This window comes from Microtus pennsylvanicus, chromosome 15 (assembly GCF_037038515.1).
Source record: "Microtus pennsylvanicus isolate mMicPen1 chromosome 15, mMicPen1.hap1, whole genome shotgun sequence".
NCBI lineage: Eukaryota > Metazoa > Chordata > Mammalia > Rodentia > Cricetidae > Microtus > Microtus pennsylvanicus.
The window spans coordinates 22985533-23003018 of record NC_134593.1 but is presented as its reverse complement, the minus strand read 5'-3'; the positions used below and the strand labels follow the sequence as shown (position 1 = coordinate 23003018).

Sequence of the window (17486 nt, the reverse complement as noted above, 5' to 3'; positions counted from 1 at the left end):
AGTCTCTGAGACCAGACAAGCTGGGACGACAGTATGCTTGGGTCCTGGACTTCTCTAGGCTCTCCTGCTAACACATCCTGTTGAGACTGAGTTTTTGGACAACAGTCCTCTCTAGGCCCTGTGCAGAGAGAGTTGGGACAGGCAGCAAAGCTACAAGATCAGGAGGTAGCAGATGACACCTCTGGTTTCTAAGCCACATCTATAGACCATTCTTCAAGTGCTCCCTGTCCTGACCTCTAACCCCAACCCAACAGTGGCAGGCCAGGTAGGAGCAGGGTAGCTGGGATTGTCAGGTTTTCTGAGGAAGGAGGAATGGTTGCTTACTCCTGCCTTCCTGGCTGAGTGACAGGATTGCCTGCTGCCGGCCTGCAGTGTGTGAGTATTAGCTCTTAGAAATAGCTGAAGATGTTCTCTTCAGTAATTCATTATTCAGTTTTCCTCTCCTGCCTAACTTTCCCTCCCCTCTCCTTTCCTTCCTCTTCACTCTGATGCATTTCTCCCTCTCCCTTCCCTCTCTCCCTCCCTCCCTCCCTCCCTCCTTCCCTCCCTCCCTCCCTCCCTCCCTCCCTCCCTCCCTCCCTCCCTCCCTTCCAGAATGTCCTTGCCTGTATATGATGTGTCAGGACCCGAGTCACATTTTAGAGTCCCCACATAGACATACATTGGCATTATGTTTCTCTGCACCAGAAGCAGAGGCTAGGGCTGGCTTCACCCCCAAGGCCTGGCTGTGTAACCACTTCTCTTCCCCGGTCCCAGGGTTTCTAAAATAGGTACTTCAATCCGATCGGAGGAGCTGTGGCCCTTGTGGCCAGCCAGCTTCCTGTCATGGGCTTCTGCTGCATCCTGATGAAGCCCAGAGAAATGAAACTCAGTGGCTGCCAGAAAAACCCCGGGGTTTGTTTGTTTCTTGTGCAGACCCAGGCGCCAGCCACGGCGGCGGATGAACTGAGGCCTGTCAGGAAACCCAGGCCCAATCTGCTGAACCTTGGATCTGTGTGAGGTTGGGGTTCAACATGGGACATTTGGGGTGGGGCTGCAGGCTTCTCTCCTGAAGTCCCTTGGTCCTTGGGAAAGGTCCCTTTGCACCCCGCCTAGAGTGTGCCCCGATGATTCTCCGTTTTGAATTCTCTTCTCCTTCTGGCTTTTTTCCTAGCCCTGATAACTAGCTGCTCTGAGAATGGGCATCATCACTGCATGGTGGTGTACCACCATTCTCTGAATAGAAGACTCAGTGATCTAGGACAGTGGAAGTGGAGAGGGGGTACCGAAGGCCAGATTCACTGCAGTGTGCCACACTTAATAGAATTATTTGTTTTGGGCTGTGTCTTCTCAGCTAGGCCAATACCTTGGGACAGAGATTTTGCTCCAATTTTTCTGCCATGCCCATGTGTCCAGCACTTGTCAAGGGGTCAGTAGATAATAGACACAGGGTACAAGGAGACACTGCATCAAGTTGCTACCCAAACATAGAGCAAGGGTTCTTCCAGCATGGGCTCTGACTCAAGACTCAAGATAAAAGACTGAAGGACACACCCAGAGCAGATTAGGGCCTGGGTGACACTCAATGTGCAAACTCAAGGCAGCATCAGCTACCTGGGATTGTTTCCCAAAGGTCAAGGGACAGACTGCTCTCCACAGTGCCCAGGGAGTTGCTGCTAGCCATGACCCAGCTGTTCCCTTTCTCTCTCCTTTTCACTCCTTCTGTCCTTCTCCCAGCCCCCATTTGCAGAGCCAGGTGGGTGTGCTCTATAGGAGGAATGGGGCAGGTCAGAGGTAGTCCCTACCTTTGATTGCATCTGCCTTGGGGGAAATCAGGCCCCCTTTCCCTTCCAGGCACTTGGACAGGTGTGGTGTGCCATGTTTTGCAGGACTGTCCGTCCTACAGCAATGTATTCCTGTTTAAAAGAGAGTTGTTTAAAGTCGGAAACGGGATGGTAGTGGGGAGTTAGGTGTCTGTCTTTGGGATTAGGAAAATATTCCATTTCCCCTGAGCAGCTCCTGAGAACTCCTAGGCAGAGAGTGTGAACTTTCACTTCCGGTGTTCGTAGCTTGCAGCCTCAAACTTGAGTTGGGAACCCCATGGATCTGAGTCTGGCCTCATCCATGCCAGAAGGCATTAGATTTCCAAGTCTTCTCTCCTGAGTTTCTCCCCGTCCTGTCCCTGGTCTTTCTCCCTCCCTCTGCCCCTCTTCTCCAGCCTCAGAACAATAATCCGTCATGGTCATCCTTATCTCACTGGGTGTTTGCAGAGCACTCCACAGCCATTGTTGTGAGTTTTTCCTCTCATTTGCAAAGTACTTTACAGCTATTATTACAAGACTGTCCTCTTAGAGTGGAGAGATGCTGACCCACTCTCCGGGGTTGGATTCCCACTGCACCCCAATGGGTGGACCAGTGCCTGTACTGGACAGGGGTGGGATTGGGAGACAGGCTGTCACCGGCCGGCCGGAGCCACATGGCTGGGCCCTCAACTCAGCCTCTGGAAAGTTACAGTCTGTGCTTTTCCTGAGGAAGAGTAAGAGGTGCTGACTGGGGACTGGGCAGTCCTGCACCCCTTCTTCCAAGGAGTAAGTTCTAAGCTTCTGAGATGGGATGCATTCTTTCCACTCCCTGGCCCTGCACAGGGCAGGCAGGCGGGGGTGAGGACGGGGAGCAAGGGAAGTCAGACAGACATAAAATGCTCCTCTCTGTTTGGGGATCAGATTTCTCTGTTTTCTAAATCAGAATTTTAAAAATAAGTAGCTATGATTTTCTAGACCGGTGCTTTCATCAAAACAGAAGTCCCCACTAGAGTCTGTCCAGTCGAAGCTCCTGTCTTCTAGGCTTTGCCGCCCTCACTCTCCAGGACACCTTTGTCAGTCTGCAAGCCAGAGTCATCCCTGTGCTCTTCCGCTCTAGGTCCTCCATACTGGCCACTTACAGTTTCCAAGAGACGCCTCGGGGGCTAAAAGCACTTGCTGCTCTTGCAGAGGACTGGGGTCCAGTTCTCAGAACCCACATGGTGGCTCACAATCACCAGTACCTCTAGTCTGGGGGGGGGGTTCTAATACCCTCTCGCCTTTGCAGGTACCAAGCACACACACACGGTACACATATATACATACATAGCTGCATGCATGTTGGCAAAATGTTCATATGCATCAAGTAAATCTCTTTTTTTGAAATAAAAATTCCACATAACATTTCATCAAACTGGTCAGGTAGTAAGATTTCGTGGTGGAATATGTACACAGGTGTGCCTGGCTAGGCGTCTTTGAGGAAACATGGTCTTTGCTTCCTGCCCCGTTCCCTCCTTCTGCTCCTGAGCTACACTGACTGGTCTATGTGGGCTGGACTTGCACATTTCCTGTCCGAGACCAATGGTATCTGCCATAAACCCACATTCAGTTGGGCGTTTGAAAACAGAATGCTTCATCTTATCACCCACTATCGATTCTCAGGTCCGGTCTGTTAAACTAGATCATTAGCGCCCGAGAGCAAGGCGTCCTCTTCGCTCCTGCGGCATCTGTTGTCTTGCTTCCATCACAGGTGTTTGGTAAATATTTGTGGGTGTCAAATCCATATTTGCCAATGCCTGGCGACTTTATCTGGGTAGGAAAACAGTTGCTAGAAGGCATAACCTGAGGTGTCCTTGCATGAGTTTCCCAGGTCAGCCTTTGTGCTGAGTCCTCAGAGCGGGGAGGGCTAACTGAGGGACAGAGAGGATGTACCCACGGGCGCTATTGATTCCCTCGATGGTGTATGCACACGTGGAATGTACTCAGGGAGAAGAAAAGTGGGGCCTCCCCTCTCAAAAACAACAACAAATCACAAAGGGATTTTACCAGAGAGCTTAAGTGAACCAGAGAGAGAAACCTGTGCGAGCATCTTTACCTGTGGAGAAACAGACGAGACTTTGAGCTGAAATGAAAGGATCTCTGGTTTTCTTCCGTAGTACAGGGTGGTTAAAATGGATAAAGGTCCAGGTGAGGTGACAGATCACGGGAAGCCGCTTGATGGTTAAATAGGAGCATGTTTTATACTCTGCCATCCTTGGACTATAACCCATTTCAAGGTAAAACAGAATCAAAGGACTGCAGTAGGTCTGGGCTAAAACAATGAGCAAAAAATCCTTTCTCCCAAGGAGCGACTTAACCTAGAGTCTGTGGTCTTGGTTCAGTTTTGAGGCTGTAGCGCCCTCTAGTGCCCATGGCAAACAAAGCTGCCACTGCTCGTTCTCAACCCTGCTGGATGTTGGCTCTGGGAATTCCTGGTCTTTCTACCGCTTTCAGAGGGCTGGAAAGGCAAGAGCAAGACTGGCGGGCTGCCGACAAGGTGCTGGTGCTGGTGCCGATGGTGGTGGCCCAGCAGAGAGTAAGCCACGGACAAGAGTCACCTCTGGAGGCAGGTGACCTTGATGAAGGGCCTTCGGTGTGACACAGGTGTAAAAACAGCCTCTCCGGGCTGGCTTTACTTAAGCTCCTGGCCTGAGCAAACAGCCCCTCACACCTGTAACATTGTTTGCTTGGGTGGACACGCCGCCACCTTTTGCAGGTGTAAATGACTGTTTGCGGGCCCAGAGTTATGGGGAGGGCTCCCTCCCCTCTTCCAGCCAACATTCCCTTAGAGTTGATTACTGAACAGTGAAGCTGGCAAGATGTACAGCCTTAAACCCCAGGGCTGGGGCCTGAAGGAGGAGCCGACCTTTAATCCCGCCTTCCAAGGGGTGCAGATGGCTTCCCCAGAGAAGAGCTCAGCGTTGCCTTTGGTATCAGGACAAGGGCAATCAGGAGACCGAGGTGGCTATGCTTAGAGACAGAAAACTTAGATGGCATGAGTCAGAGGGACTTCTGGAAGTTTCCAAGCAGGGTTTATATGGGTCAAAGGGAGTGCGAAAGCCAACCCTACCTCTCTCACTCGGGCAATGAGAAGGGACACGAGTTTCACCAATGAAAGGGCAAATGAAAGGGTGACAGATGAAGGGAGCCTTCTTGTGGAGGAATGACACTCACATTTGATGGACTCTATTCGATGTCTTTAGTGTGTGTGCCACATACAAGGAAAAAGAACAAAAACAAGATTACGCATATACGTTAAAAGTACTGTCCTGGTTTCATTTCAGTTACTGATAAAAATACTCTGGCCAAAAGAAAGAAAGAGGGGGGGGTATTTTAGGTGACAAGTCCAGGTCCATCACTGTAGGAAGTCACATCAGCAGAAGCCTGAGACAACTGTCCACGCCACGTTCACAGTCAAGAGCAGAGAGAAGGTGCATGCATACTTGCATGCATGCTTGCTTGCTTTCTTATGCTCCTTTTCTACTCTTCAAGAATCCTTGCCTAGGGAATAGTGCTGCCTACGCTAGACAGGGTCTTTCCATATCAATGAACTTAATTCAGACAACACACATGCTCACAGCAAGGCCCATGGAGGCCATTCCTTGTAGAGACTCTTTCCTCAGGTAATTCTCGTTGATAATAGCTGTGAGGTGTCAAGTGGGCAATTCCAGCTAACCGTCACAGGAGGTAAACTAAGTGAACGATAAGGTTAAGAGTGTAAATAGAGCCCTAGTCTCCGTGACCTCGAAACTCTCCTTCTAGGATAGGAGTCGGAGTCGGAACTAGAACTCTTCAGAGATGTATGTACAAAGAGACCCGTGTTTACAGAACAAATATCAGAAACTAGACAGAGATTAAGCAGTTACTGAAGAGCAGACGTTGGGGGATGGGGCACATTTCAATGATGGGCTAATATTACACCATGCTGAAATGGGTTTATAATACATTTCTAATGTGGTAACACATTAGGGCATTAAGCAAACAGAGCAAAGCAAGATAGGCTAGGCCGTATCTCTTGACCTCAACTAAGCAAAAGTATGTGTCAACATAGAAAGTCTTACAAATGATAGAATAAAATAACAAGCTCACAAAATACTGACCCGTGCTTTCCTTACATGTTTCAATACTAATTCTCCCACAATGTAAATATATTGATCCAAAAGAAAAAATAATCTGTATGACTTAACTTTTGCAATTATTATGACTGTAATACCCAGAGAAATTGTTTAACAGAAGACAGATTGATTTTAGCTCATGATTTCATAGGGATTTGGTCTACTGTGGTGAGGGGGGCGTGTCAGAATGGATGGGATGGCAGAATACTGTGGAGGTTTCTCGGAGTGCAGGAGACCAGAAGGCAGTGAGAACAGGAATAGAACAAGGGGCCTGGAATTATAACCTTGAGCGATTGGCTTCTGCCAGGCAGGCCCCACCTCCTAACTGGGTTCCACAGTCCCCCCCTCCACACACACACCAAATAGTGCCATGTGCTGGGAACAGGTGTGCAAAACATAAGCCTGTGGGGACATTTCGTGTTCAAACCGTCACCTGGTCATAATTTTGGGAAGGAAAACGAAGAGAAAGGTCTGAGCAGGTTAGGTGGTACGGTGAAGACTGTAGAGGCAAGATCTGGACTCGGAAGTGTCCCCGATCGCCTAGGGATCTGATGACTTCCTCAGGCAGCTCTGCTGCGTCTGGGTGGCAAACAGTGGCACCCACTTGCCTTGCAGTCCTGACCGAGGAAGAAGGAATCTTCTGGAGAGACCTCGGGCCCTGCGTTCCAGGTGAAAGATCTCCGAGCAAAACAAAAATCATCATTTGTGTTCCCTTTCTCCTGTGTCCTCCCCCAGTAGATATGTTTGATGACTTCTCGGAAGGCAGAGAGTGTGTCAACTGTGGGGCCATGTCCACCCCTCTCTGGAGGAGAGACGGGACAGGACACTATCTGTGCAATGCCTGTGGCCTCTACCACAAGATGAACGGCATCAACCGACCCCTCATTAAGCCTCAGCGCCGGCTGGTAAGCAAGCACCCCTATTGCTTAGGGACAGTTGCCTGGAGAGCAGCCAGCTTCGCCCGTCTTCCCTGCACCAGACTTTGAGACTCTTGCCCAGCTTTACATTTTGGAATTGGAGGATATGAGCTGAGGGGTTAGGTAGGTGGGAGGAAAGAGGGAGCTTCTCACACCTTTAGAGTGAGCTTGGGCTTGCTTCAAAGATGCTGGCCCAGCTAGTCCACCCCCATCACCCCTACCATGCAATAGTAGAAAACTAATCTCAGCGAGGTGAGCAGCACCAGCCACAGGGAGCCAGATCCAGGCCAGATCCAGCCAGATCAGTCCCTTTGTCCTGAAGGCCAACATAAACCAGAAGTTGTCTTATTTTCAGTTGATCCCCAAGAAAGACCAGGATTCCAAGAAGGCAAAGCAGTGGGTGTGGATCCTGGCTAGGGAGGCCTGGAATGGGAGCAGGCGTTTGCTGCCTGTGTCTCCTCCTCCTCCTCTTCCTCCTCCTCTCCTCCTCCTCCTCCTCCTCCTCTTCTTTTTCTTCTTCCCCTTCTCCTCCTCCTCTTTCGTCCTTCTCTTCCCCCTCCTCTTCTTCTCCTCCTCCCCCTCCTTCTCCTCCTCTTTCTTCCCCCTCCTCTTCTTCTTCTTCTTCCCACCTGACTCTGGTCAATACCAACCCACTTTGGTGTATCCAGGGAAGGGGACTAGAGAGAGAGACCCTGAAGCTTCCTCTTTGAGACCCATCAAGTTCCTCGCCCCAAACACAATCAGACACTGGCATCCATGAGCTCCACGCTGGGGAAGACATGCTCTGTTGACAGGTCATTCATACCATACCCTGATCTATGTTGTAGTCTGCTTCCCGCCGGGTAGGCCTCTCCTGTGCCAACTGCCAGACCACCACCACCACGCTGTGGCGCCGCAATGCCGAGGGAGAGCCTGTGTGCAATGCCTGTGGCCTCTACATGAAGCTCCACGGGGTGAGTCAATGCCCTGCCCTGCCCTGCCAGGCCTATGCCCTACCTACGCCCCCTCATGCCCTCAGCTCTGCCTGACAGGAGCCTCCTCCGTTTCTGTTCTACAGGTCTCACTTGTCTTTCCTCAAGAATAGAATCTACATGCTTCTTCTTTTACAAACCTTCACTTAATGTGTGTGTGTGTGTGTGTGTGTGTGTGTGTGTGTGTGTGTGTGAGAGAGAGAGAGAGAGAGAGAGAGAGAGAGTGATACCACAGCACAAACCTTCATTTAATGTGTGTGTATGTGTGTGTAAGAGAAAGAGTTTCAATACTATAGTACAAATCTTCATTTAATTTGTGTGTGTGTGAGAGAGAGAGAGTGTGTGTTTCAATACCATAGTGCAAACCTTCATTTAATTGTGTGTGTGTGTGTGTGTGTGTGTGTGTGTGAGAGAGAGAGAGAGAGAGAGAGAGAGAGAGAGAGAGAGAGAGAGAGAGAGAGAGAGTTTCAAAACCATAGCAGACATCTACAAAGGGAAATTGATATATTAAACATATTAACTTCCAACCCTTCAGGTACCCAGGCCTCTTGCAATGCGGAAGGAGGGGATTCAAACCAGAAAACGAAAACCCAAGAACCTGAATAAATCTAAGACAACAGCAGGTAAGGAACAGATCCGTGTGCAGGCATGTGAGCAAGTCAGGAGTTCCCAGAGCATTCGAGAACCATGTCTGCCTCGGTAGGCTGCCAGAGGATGGTGGTAACCACCTCCTCCATCCTCTTCCCTCAGGACAGAAAAGAACCCAGCAAAGAAGCCAGGCCCATGAAGCCGTAGGATGATTGCCCTTGCAATAGACTCCTTGCAATAGACTGGCTGGACCAGTGTGCGGCCTGAGAGAGTGATGTTCATTGGTCCTGTCTTTGATGCTGCAATTAAAGCAGACAAGTTCTCATTAGGCATGCTCCTGACAGATGGATCTGTAATTGGGGGTACATTAATGTCACGTAGAGCTCTGAACCTGCACAAATTCCTGCAGGGATCCCCTTAAGACCTGACAGAAGCAGACTGTTAGCCTGTCTTCCTAATAAGCAAACTGGGGCTCGAGGGTAATGGCTTAAAATCACATTGGTATTGGCTGGGATTTGGAATGTTCACTCTGGGATCAACAGTCTGTTCAATATGTTGCTCTGTCTTCAGAGTTTTTACGGGGCTCAGAGTAACCTTGACCTCATGACCCCCCTCCTCAGCCTCCTAAACTGTAGGATTATATAGGCATGAGCCGCCCACTTAATGGCAATGCCTTCTTAATCTCTAGTTAAGAAGAGGGTTAGAGGGCTGGGGAGATGGCTCAGCCATTAAGAGCACTGGCTACTCTTCCAGAGGACCCAGATTTAATTCCTGGCATCCACATGGGGCTCACACCTGTCTGTAACTCCAGTTCCAGGGCTTCTGATGCTCTCACACAGACAGACATGCAGGTGAAACATCAATGCGCATAAAATAAAATAAATGGCACACAAGAGAGACGGGGGGGGGGGGGGTGTGTCACTAATGTCTCCTACCCAGAGCCTTCTGTGCTCCCTGCTGCCAAATTAGGATTTGATTGGCTTCAGCAGAGGGAATGAACTGGCTGATGTGGTGGACAGCTCACTTCTTATCCCAGGCAGGCAGACCCACAAAAAGCCATGGCCGGCATTCTAGATTCCTACATTAAACAGGGACTTGGGGAAGAAGTATCTCCACCTGAACTCTCTGCCACTCCTCACGGGTCCTACCTGCCTCTCTCCGCCTCCTGGACTAGGAGCACAGCAGAGCCTCTGGGCTCAGGTGTAGAGTCCTCAACTCTAAGTCAGAATTCAGGACCATAAATTCTGTAGCAGGACCTGTTCTGGAGCGGCACAGACCATTCATCACCGCCACTCCCCCCCCCCCGCCCCCCAGCAGTGTTCACATTTTGCTACGGAGAAATTAATATAGTTAATTAGAGGTTGCTGTCCCAGAACCCTCTGGCAGTCTCCTGAAATACATAGTAATTACGTTGAAAAACTACGCTGAGAGCGTGGAATCCCCAAAACAGAATGTGGTCTCCTGGGCTTATGGATCTAGGGTCAGGAGGGAATCACTGAGTCTTTTGCAAAAGTTCCCTTAGGGCTTGGGGTGTAGCTCAGTGAGTACTTAGCAGGCAGGAAGCCCTGGCTTCAACCTCCAGCATTCCATACACTGGGCGTGGTGGCCTGTCATCCCGGCACTCAGGAGGTGGAGGCAGGAATACCAGTTCAACTACATAGTGAGTTTGAGACTAGCCTGGACTACAGCAGACACTGATTTAAGAACGTGAAATAGTCTCCTTGGAGTTTGGATGCTGCGGTTGGTCCATCAGAGAACCGCTGTTCCTCACCGGAAGGACACCTACTTTTCTTCCCAGCCAATGTAACTAGGGCCTCCATCCCTGCAGCTGGACTGAGTTTCCTGACTCTGCCTCCTTGCAGGTCCATCTGGTGAGAGCCTCCCGCCCACCAGCAGCGCCTCCAGCAACTCCAGCAACGCCACCACCAGCAACAGCAGCAGCAGTGACGAGATGCGCCCCATCAAGACAGAGCCTGGGCTGTCCTCTCACTATGGGCACAGCACCTCCATATCCCAGGTGGGTGTGGTGACGAGGCTAATAAGAAAGTAGATTCCGGATCCCTGGTGGCTTGCCCAGCCCTGGGAGGTGAGCTGTAGGCTGCCCCTGAGCCGCCCAGCTCCAAATAGCCCAGCCTCTGAGTCCTTGGTACCTCTTGTCCAGATGCGGTGATTCAGACACAAAGAATGCCACACATTTAGCAGCTTCCCTGTGCTGTGACCTGTGGGAACAAGGAGAAGGACGCAGGAACTGCACCCAGGGTGCATGTGACAGAAAGCACCAACTACCCCCTGAATCAGACTTGGGTGTTGTGGTTGGAAGCAAACTTGGACTCTAGAGTTGGAAGTGCTTTGACCTTGGCCTTGAAGGCTTTTCAGGGAAGGCAGGAGAACCCTGTTAGCATGGTTCAGGCTTGGGTGAGAGGTGGGCAGAAAACTATCTTCTTACGTCCCAGCTTCCTGAGAGCCTCCACAATGGCTCAGCAGGGGACCATGCCCTCTTGAAGGTATGATGGCGCCCAGTTCGTCTGCCTCTTTGGGGATGAGGAAGTCACAGTTTCCCTTTTCCAGCCTCACTACCTCTAAGTGTGTGCAGCTGTCTGAGCATTCTACCCTCAGAATGAACCAGAGAGAACCTGGTTCCACAGAAACAAAAGTGCTAGGACCCCCTTCAGGATGGAGAGGATGACCTCAATCTGACCAGGAAAGACCTCTATCTGACCCGGAAGTGGTGATAAGAGTGTCTCCTGTGGCTGTCAGGGCCTTCTGAGAAAGCACAGCTGCACAAAACTCCTGGGTTGTGGCCCTAATTATACTGTTCTCAGGAGCCCTGGGGAAGCACACAGACCCCTGCAGCTGGGCCCTGGCCCTAGGCTCTAGAGAAGCAGCTGAGTGCTTACTCCCTCACCCTTTCCCCAGATCTGGTCCTTGGGCCCCCAGGGGCCTCCTACTGGCTCACTCTGCTTTCTGCCTTCCAGGCGTTCTCTGTCAGTACTGTGTCCGGCCATGGGCCCTCCATCCATCCAGTGCTGTCGGCTCTGAAGCTCTCCCCACAAGGCTATGCATCTCCGGTCACTCAGACATCACAGGCCAGCTCCAAGCAGGACTCTTGGAACAGCCTGGTCCTGGCTGACAGTCACGGGGACATAATTACCGCGTAATCATCCCCTCTCCCTCTTCAAATTCCTGCTCGGACTTGGGACCTGGGGGCCAGCAAAGTCTGAGGCTGGGGCATCCTGGCCAGCCCCTTCGTCTGGGAACAACTCCCGAAGAACAACTGGGTAGAACTTGAAGTTGTTGACAATCGCTTAGGGATGTGGGTGCTGGGTTTCTTCAAACACCTTTTTCAGGTGGAGCCCTGGGAAGAGCCTGCGACCTTAGAGACATGCCCACCTTCGCGCAAGCATGGCCCAATGAGGCTCTTCCCTGGAGCAGGAGATCTCTTTCTCCACCTGCTTGTCCAGGACAGAGACCTAATCTCCTTCACCCCAACTCTCCACCCCAGTGGTTCTAGGTAGTGGGTTTTTTTTTCTTTGTGCTCCTCAGGTGGCTGTAGGGTCCCAGGCTTCAAGACACTGTCTCCAGCCTGTGCAGGGTGTCTACTTGATGTGGACTGGACGTGGCAGCCCTGCCCTTGTCCAACACTCCCCTTGAGGCATGGCATATCCCTGCATGCCCCATACCAGATCTGACTCCAGAAGCGCGGGTGCAGTGCAGATGTTACTGAATGTTCCCTGGGGAGACGGTGGTGGCGAAGGCACATCACCCATCACACAGGGTATGCGTCAGATCCCAGTCCAGCTGTCGAGCCTTCCCTTCCCCCTCTCCCAGGAACTCCGGCATTAAACCCTTGCTCTCCAGCCTGAACCTCTCCTATCCTCTGCAGAACTAGAGCTCAGCTGTGTAGCAGGCTAGGGCCATGGGGTGCTGCGCCTAGCATCCTTTTTCAACCCCTTCACACACAGGGGTTCCACAGAGGAACAAAACCTGCTACGGAAGCAGCTTGGTGACTGCACTCAGCTGCCCTTTGGATCCCTCTGGAGGTTATTGTCTACAGCACAACCCTGTTTCCAGGGCTCCAGCTTGCTTGCTCTGAGCTTGCTCTGAGCCTGCCAGGCCATGGCCTTTCTCAAGTCAAATAGTCACCTGGATCTGGGCCTTTCTCCAGCCCGGGTCCTTTGTCTAGGAAACCCAGAGCGTTTGCAAGACAAATTCAAAGCAGGAACAACCGAAGGAGATTTGCAGAAGGACAAAGGTGACAGATGGAAGATGGATGGAAGCCATCTCAGGGCCTGATGGGATTGCCAGGCTTGTAGCTCTCCTAGAATTGGCCTTCTTCCCCTCCCCCATTCCTGGGGCCCCCAAAGATCCTTCCTCGTCCTCATCACCCACAGAGCTGTAGCCAACTATGGCATGATCCATTGTACCCCAAACTCCCAGCCCCCACCCCGAAACGTTACTGGCCGTAGCAGAGAATAGCTTTGAACCAAGATTGTTGTAATCCTCCTTTACACCGTTTGCTCCCCGAAGGCTGCCTCCCCCCTCCACAACCTGTTAACATTGTCTTAAGGTGAAATGGCTGTAAAATCAGTATTTAACTAATAAATTTATCTGTATTCCTCTTTCCCTCAGAATTCTTTTCTAGAAGTCCTGAGGCTCACGCCCTTTTTAGTAGACCAAAGGACAGGGACTGTCTCTACCCAGTTCCCCCTTCAGGGCTTTGGCACCTTGGAGTTAGTGGCGGAGGTGGCTGAGGGAATGGAAGTGGAAGATCTCAGGACAGGTTCAGCTTCCTGGAGAGGGCGGGAGCAGCTGGAACGGAAGTTCCTGTCCTCACCTTCTCACATAGCTATCCCCTGTGAGTGGGGACATTTTAGAGCATTTGCCTTAGTGCCTGTGCTTCCTTTAACTGAATGGTCCTCGGTCTCTCCTGTCTCCCGATGCAGGACACATCCTGAGTGGCCCCCAAGGGACAAATATCCCAGTGAGACAGAGACAGTTGTCTCCTTTATCCTCAGGTCACACGATCTGCTTCACCTCAGAAATACGAGGAGCGCGGAGCAATCATTGATCCTAAGACCATGTGTCGAGCAATCATGTGTCATTTGGTCCCTGCGGCATGGCTGGGCTTACATATCACCCACCTTCAGGACCTGCTTATGCCACATCTGCCAGGCCTCTAGGGCCTCAGATCTCATGGCATTCCGGTTATTTTCTAGTAGTAATAACACACACACACACACACACACACACACACACTATTCTATGTAAAACCGGAAAATATTTTAAAGTATTTTCAAAATTATCCAGTTGATTGTATGAAGGGGCAGGCACAGGGGCATACATGCCACAGCACACCAGTGGAGGTCACAACATCGTTTGGGAGTTACTTCTCTCTTTTTCACCTCTACATGGTCCAGGGTTCAAACTCGGGTCGTCAGGCTTGTGTGGCAAGTGCTGTGCTCATGACCTGTTTTTTTTTCTATATTTTATTTTTTTTTTAATTTTTTTTTGCCTCCTCCCAGCCTCCCATTTCCATCCCCTCCCCCACTCCTCTCCCCCTCCCTCTCCAATCCAAAGAGCTGTCAGGGTTCCCTGCCCTGGTTTTTTTTTTTTTTTTTTTTTTTTTTTTTTTGCTTTTCCAAGACAAGACAAGGTTTCTCTGTGTTGCTCTGGCTGTCCTGGAACTCACAGAGATCCACCTGCCTCTACCTCCAAGTGCTGGGACGAAAGGTGTGCACCACCACAGCCTGGCTCAAGTGACCAAATCCTACTGGCCCAAGAAAAACTTACCAACTCTTTTTTTTTAATTAATTTTTTTTGGTGATTTTTTTAAAGTTTATTTATTATGTATACAATATTCTGTCTGCATGTATACCTGCCCACCAGAAGAGGGCACCAGATCTCATAGATGGTTGTGAGCCACCATGTGGTTTCTGGGAATTGAACTCAGGACCTCTGGAAGAACAGCCAGTGCTCTTAACCTTTGAGCCATCTCTCCAGCCCACCAACTCTTAAAAGAATAGCCAAACCCATTAAACTGAGAGTTTCTGTCAATCAGGTAAGGTGAGTCCTAGTAAGAAGAGAGATTCCAAATTGTCGGCCAAAGAGGTCCATGGGTCTTGTTAGGGCATTTTTGTTTAAAACATTCACATCGCTTGGTTTGGTTTGGTTTTTTTGAGACAGGGTTTCTCTGTAGCTTTGGAGCCTGTCCTGGAACTTGCTTTGTAGACCAGGTTGGCCTCGAACTCAAGACCTGCCTGTCTCTGCCTCCCAAGTGCGGGGATTAAAGGAGTGTGCCACCACCACCCTTTAGAAATGTTATTTCAGAACAAAATTGTACATTGTCTCAGTAGACGCCTCTTTCTGCATACAGTCATGACTGGACCTCTCTCCAGTAAAGGTAACTTGGCCTCTTTGATCACCAGACTTGTTGCAATCCTTAAGGAAGCCTGAGTTGCTGTATCCAGGAGGCTATAAAAGATGCAGACGGGCCTGGTGGTAAAATCGTCTCAGTCATCATCGACAACAAAGATGCATGTCCAAATTGTTAGTACATGTTAGGGAGGGGGGAGAAGCGAGGGAGAGGGTACAAAATGATGTCATTAGGACAAGTCACTTTCTCAAAGGGCAAGCCTACTAACAAATCACATGGCTTTATGGTCACACTTCTGACTGATAAAACCTTCTGGGAGCCAGGTTAAGTCCATTGGATATACATTGGCCCCAGTTTCTGAGGCAGCTTAGCTGTGACCGGGTGTGGTTGGGTTGATGACAATGGCCACAAGTTTCTCATCACTGAATATGCACCAAACGGGGCTGAAGAATTATTAGGAGGAACCCCTGTCCACAATGCTTGGCGTACTGAGTGTGTTTGTCATCTTTCCCTTGCCATAATTAACCTTGAGACAACTGACATAAAGGATAAAGGTTTAGTCTGGGGCTTTACCATTATTAGTAAAATGCTTACCTAGCATGTGTGAAGTCCTGGGTTCGACCCTCAGCACTGCATAAACCAGGTGTGGGGTAAACCTGATACCCCGGCACTCACAAGGTGGAGGCAGGAGGCTCACACGTTCAAGACCAGCCTGAGTTCTTCGTCTCTGGTATAGTCTGGGGTTGGAAGGCTGTCTGTCAGATTAACCATCACATCTGTCTAGGGTGCCCTAACACTTGGTGGGACAAATGGAGCCCGAAGAAAGCCTTAGTTATCTTAATGGAGGTTGGATAATTTCTGTCAATCCCTACATCCCTTTCTGGAGGTACAAGCCTATGAGAGTTCAGTGGGGTTACAGGGGTTCAGTTGCTAAGAATGAGTGTCCAACAGCCAGCCTGGGAGAATTGAAGACTATCTAGCTATGAAAAAGGAAAGTTAGATTATAGGGGTCTCAGGGACCATCTGATGGTCCAAATGCTTTAATGTTGCCATCCAGAGAACTTCCTTATGGCCACAGTGGTGGGAGAAAAACTGCATTTACTCAATTCCTCCCCTCCCCAGGCCTGGAGAACAAGGAAGCACTGCGATTGCAGTTCATGAATTCACCACGTGGGGGCGAAGGCATTCTCGTCTCCCTTTCCATATCCGTTCTAGCTGGTTTTTCCAGCTGTTAAATCCGAGGTCAACCCCAACCCAGCTTTTCTCCTCAAAAACATTACTGCTTATTGAGCACCACTGAAGGCTAGACATTGACAGCTTTATCAAAACATTTTACATCTTTGCAATCATGTTTTACAACAAAGATTAATCAACCCTTAAACGTTTCCAACTGACTCATACACATATCAGAGTTTGCGAAATACGGCTTTATGTCTGTAACGCTGTGGCATAGATGTCCCATTTAAACGCTAGATTTAGGTATTGTGGCTGGCTTGTTTCCCCACAGCTAACAACGAGGCAGTCTACGTAAAGATTTTCCAAGGTGTCTTACACACACAGCGTGTGCTCAGTAAACTAAAATGGCGATTTTAAGTGACAGCAGCAAATTGTGAACGGTTCACTTTCTCAGCTGTAGCATCCCTCGGTCTCAGAAGAGACCTCTTAGGTGCACAGCTCTGATTCCACCAGATAAGGCTCCTGGGATTTGGGCTATGGCTTCTATCCAACACAGCCCGTCTACAAAATGTGGTGTGTGTGTGTGTGTGTCTCGCATGCGTGCATGTCGCTCTCTGGAAGCTGCCACCGGAGTGCACTGAACCTGTAGCAGATGTGATTCTCCGAAGAGGCCAACTGCAGAAAGTGGGAAAGCGTACTCCAGTATGCAATAGGGAGCCCCCCCTCTTTAAAATGCTGCACCCTCAAGCTCACCTTCTGCCCCTAAGGGACCTTTGCCCTCCGGATGTCAGAGGCCTCCTCTCCTTACTTCTGCTCTCTGACCTGCAGCAGGAGTTATGGTGAAAGACTAGCTGAGCTACTCCTTGAGGCAGGGCTGCCTTCCCTGTGCTGGCCAGGTCCTCCTGGGGCCCTCAGATGCAAGGTCCAGGGACTGACACCCTAGCCACCTCCTGTAGACCTGCTAGGAGTTCGCCAAAGGTCCGCTAACTTCCTGGAAACTGCTGGCTCCACCCTTCTTTAAGTCCTAACTATCGTTGAACAACCCGCTACCATCTTTATTCTTCCAAATAAAAATTTCAATACACAATAGAAAAAAGTTTTTTAAAGCACATAGTAAAAATTCAAACACTATTAAAATAATATAAAGTTAAAAACTAACTTCACTCTTTAAAAGCTTTTCAGGCCCGTCGTGCTGTGTTTAAAATCCCAGCACTTTAAAGTCTAAGACAGGAGGATCACGCAGGAGTTCAAGGGTAACCAGGGTGCCAAGTGAGTTCCAAACCAGCCTGCATTATACTGTGAGGCTTTTTCTCACAAAACCAAAACCTCACAGAAGAGTGCAGAGGACCAGAAACGTCTGTCTTGGCCTGAACCACGTCAAGACCACTAGCATCTGAGCGCTTGCCTTTTCTTGGTACCAGTCCACTCTCTCCCAGACTCTGGGAGTTGGCAAGCCCGCGGGGAGTCGTGGGGAAAGGAGGAACAGAGGGGTGTGGGTGCCGGGGAGCAGGCGAATAAGCTTCCAGCCT

At 50.1% G+C, this 17486-nt stretch overlaps 1 protein-coding gene across 3 annotated transcripts in view; it reads left to right on the top strand.

The window, feature by feature from the left end:
- Positions 1–12771, top strand: part of Gata4 (GATA binding protein 4) — a 68907-nt gene extending 56136 nt beyond the window's left edge. For 2 of the 3 annotated variants that reach the window (XM_075949123.1, XM_075949122.1), the window contains exons 3-7: positions 6668–6837; positions 7677–7802; positions 8356–8443; positions 10271–10425; positions 11384–12771. In XM_075949123.1, coding sequence (XP_075805238.1) covers positions 6668–6837; positions 7677–7802; positions 8356–8443; positions 10271–10425; positions 11384–11566 — 722 coding nt within the window. In that variant the 3' untranslated portion in view covers positions 11567–12771. The remainder of the gene's footprint in view (positions 1–6667; positions 6838–7676; positions 7803–8355; positions 8444–10270; positions 10426–11383) is intronic. The other variant, XM_075949124.1, reaches the window with a different exon arrangement.
- Positions 12772–17486: the final 4715 nt, after the last annotated feature.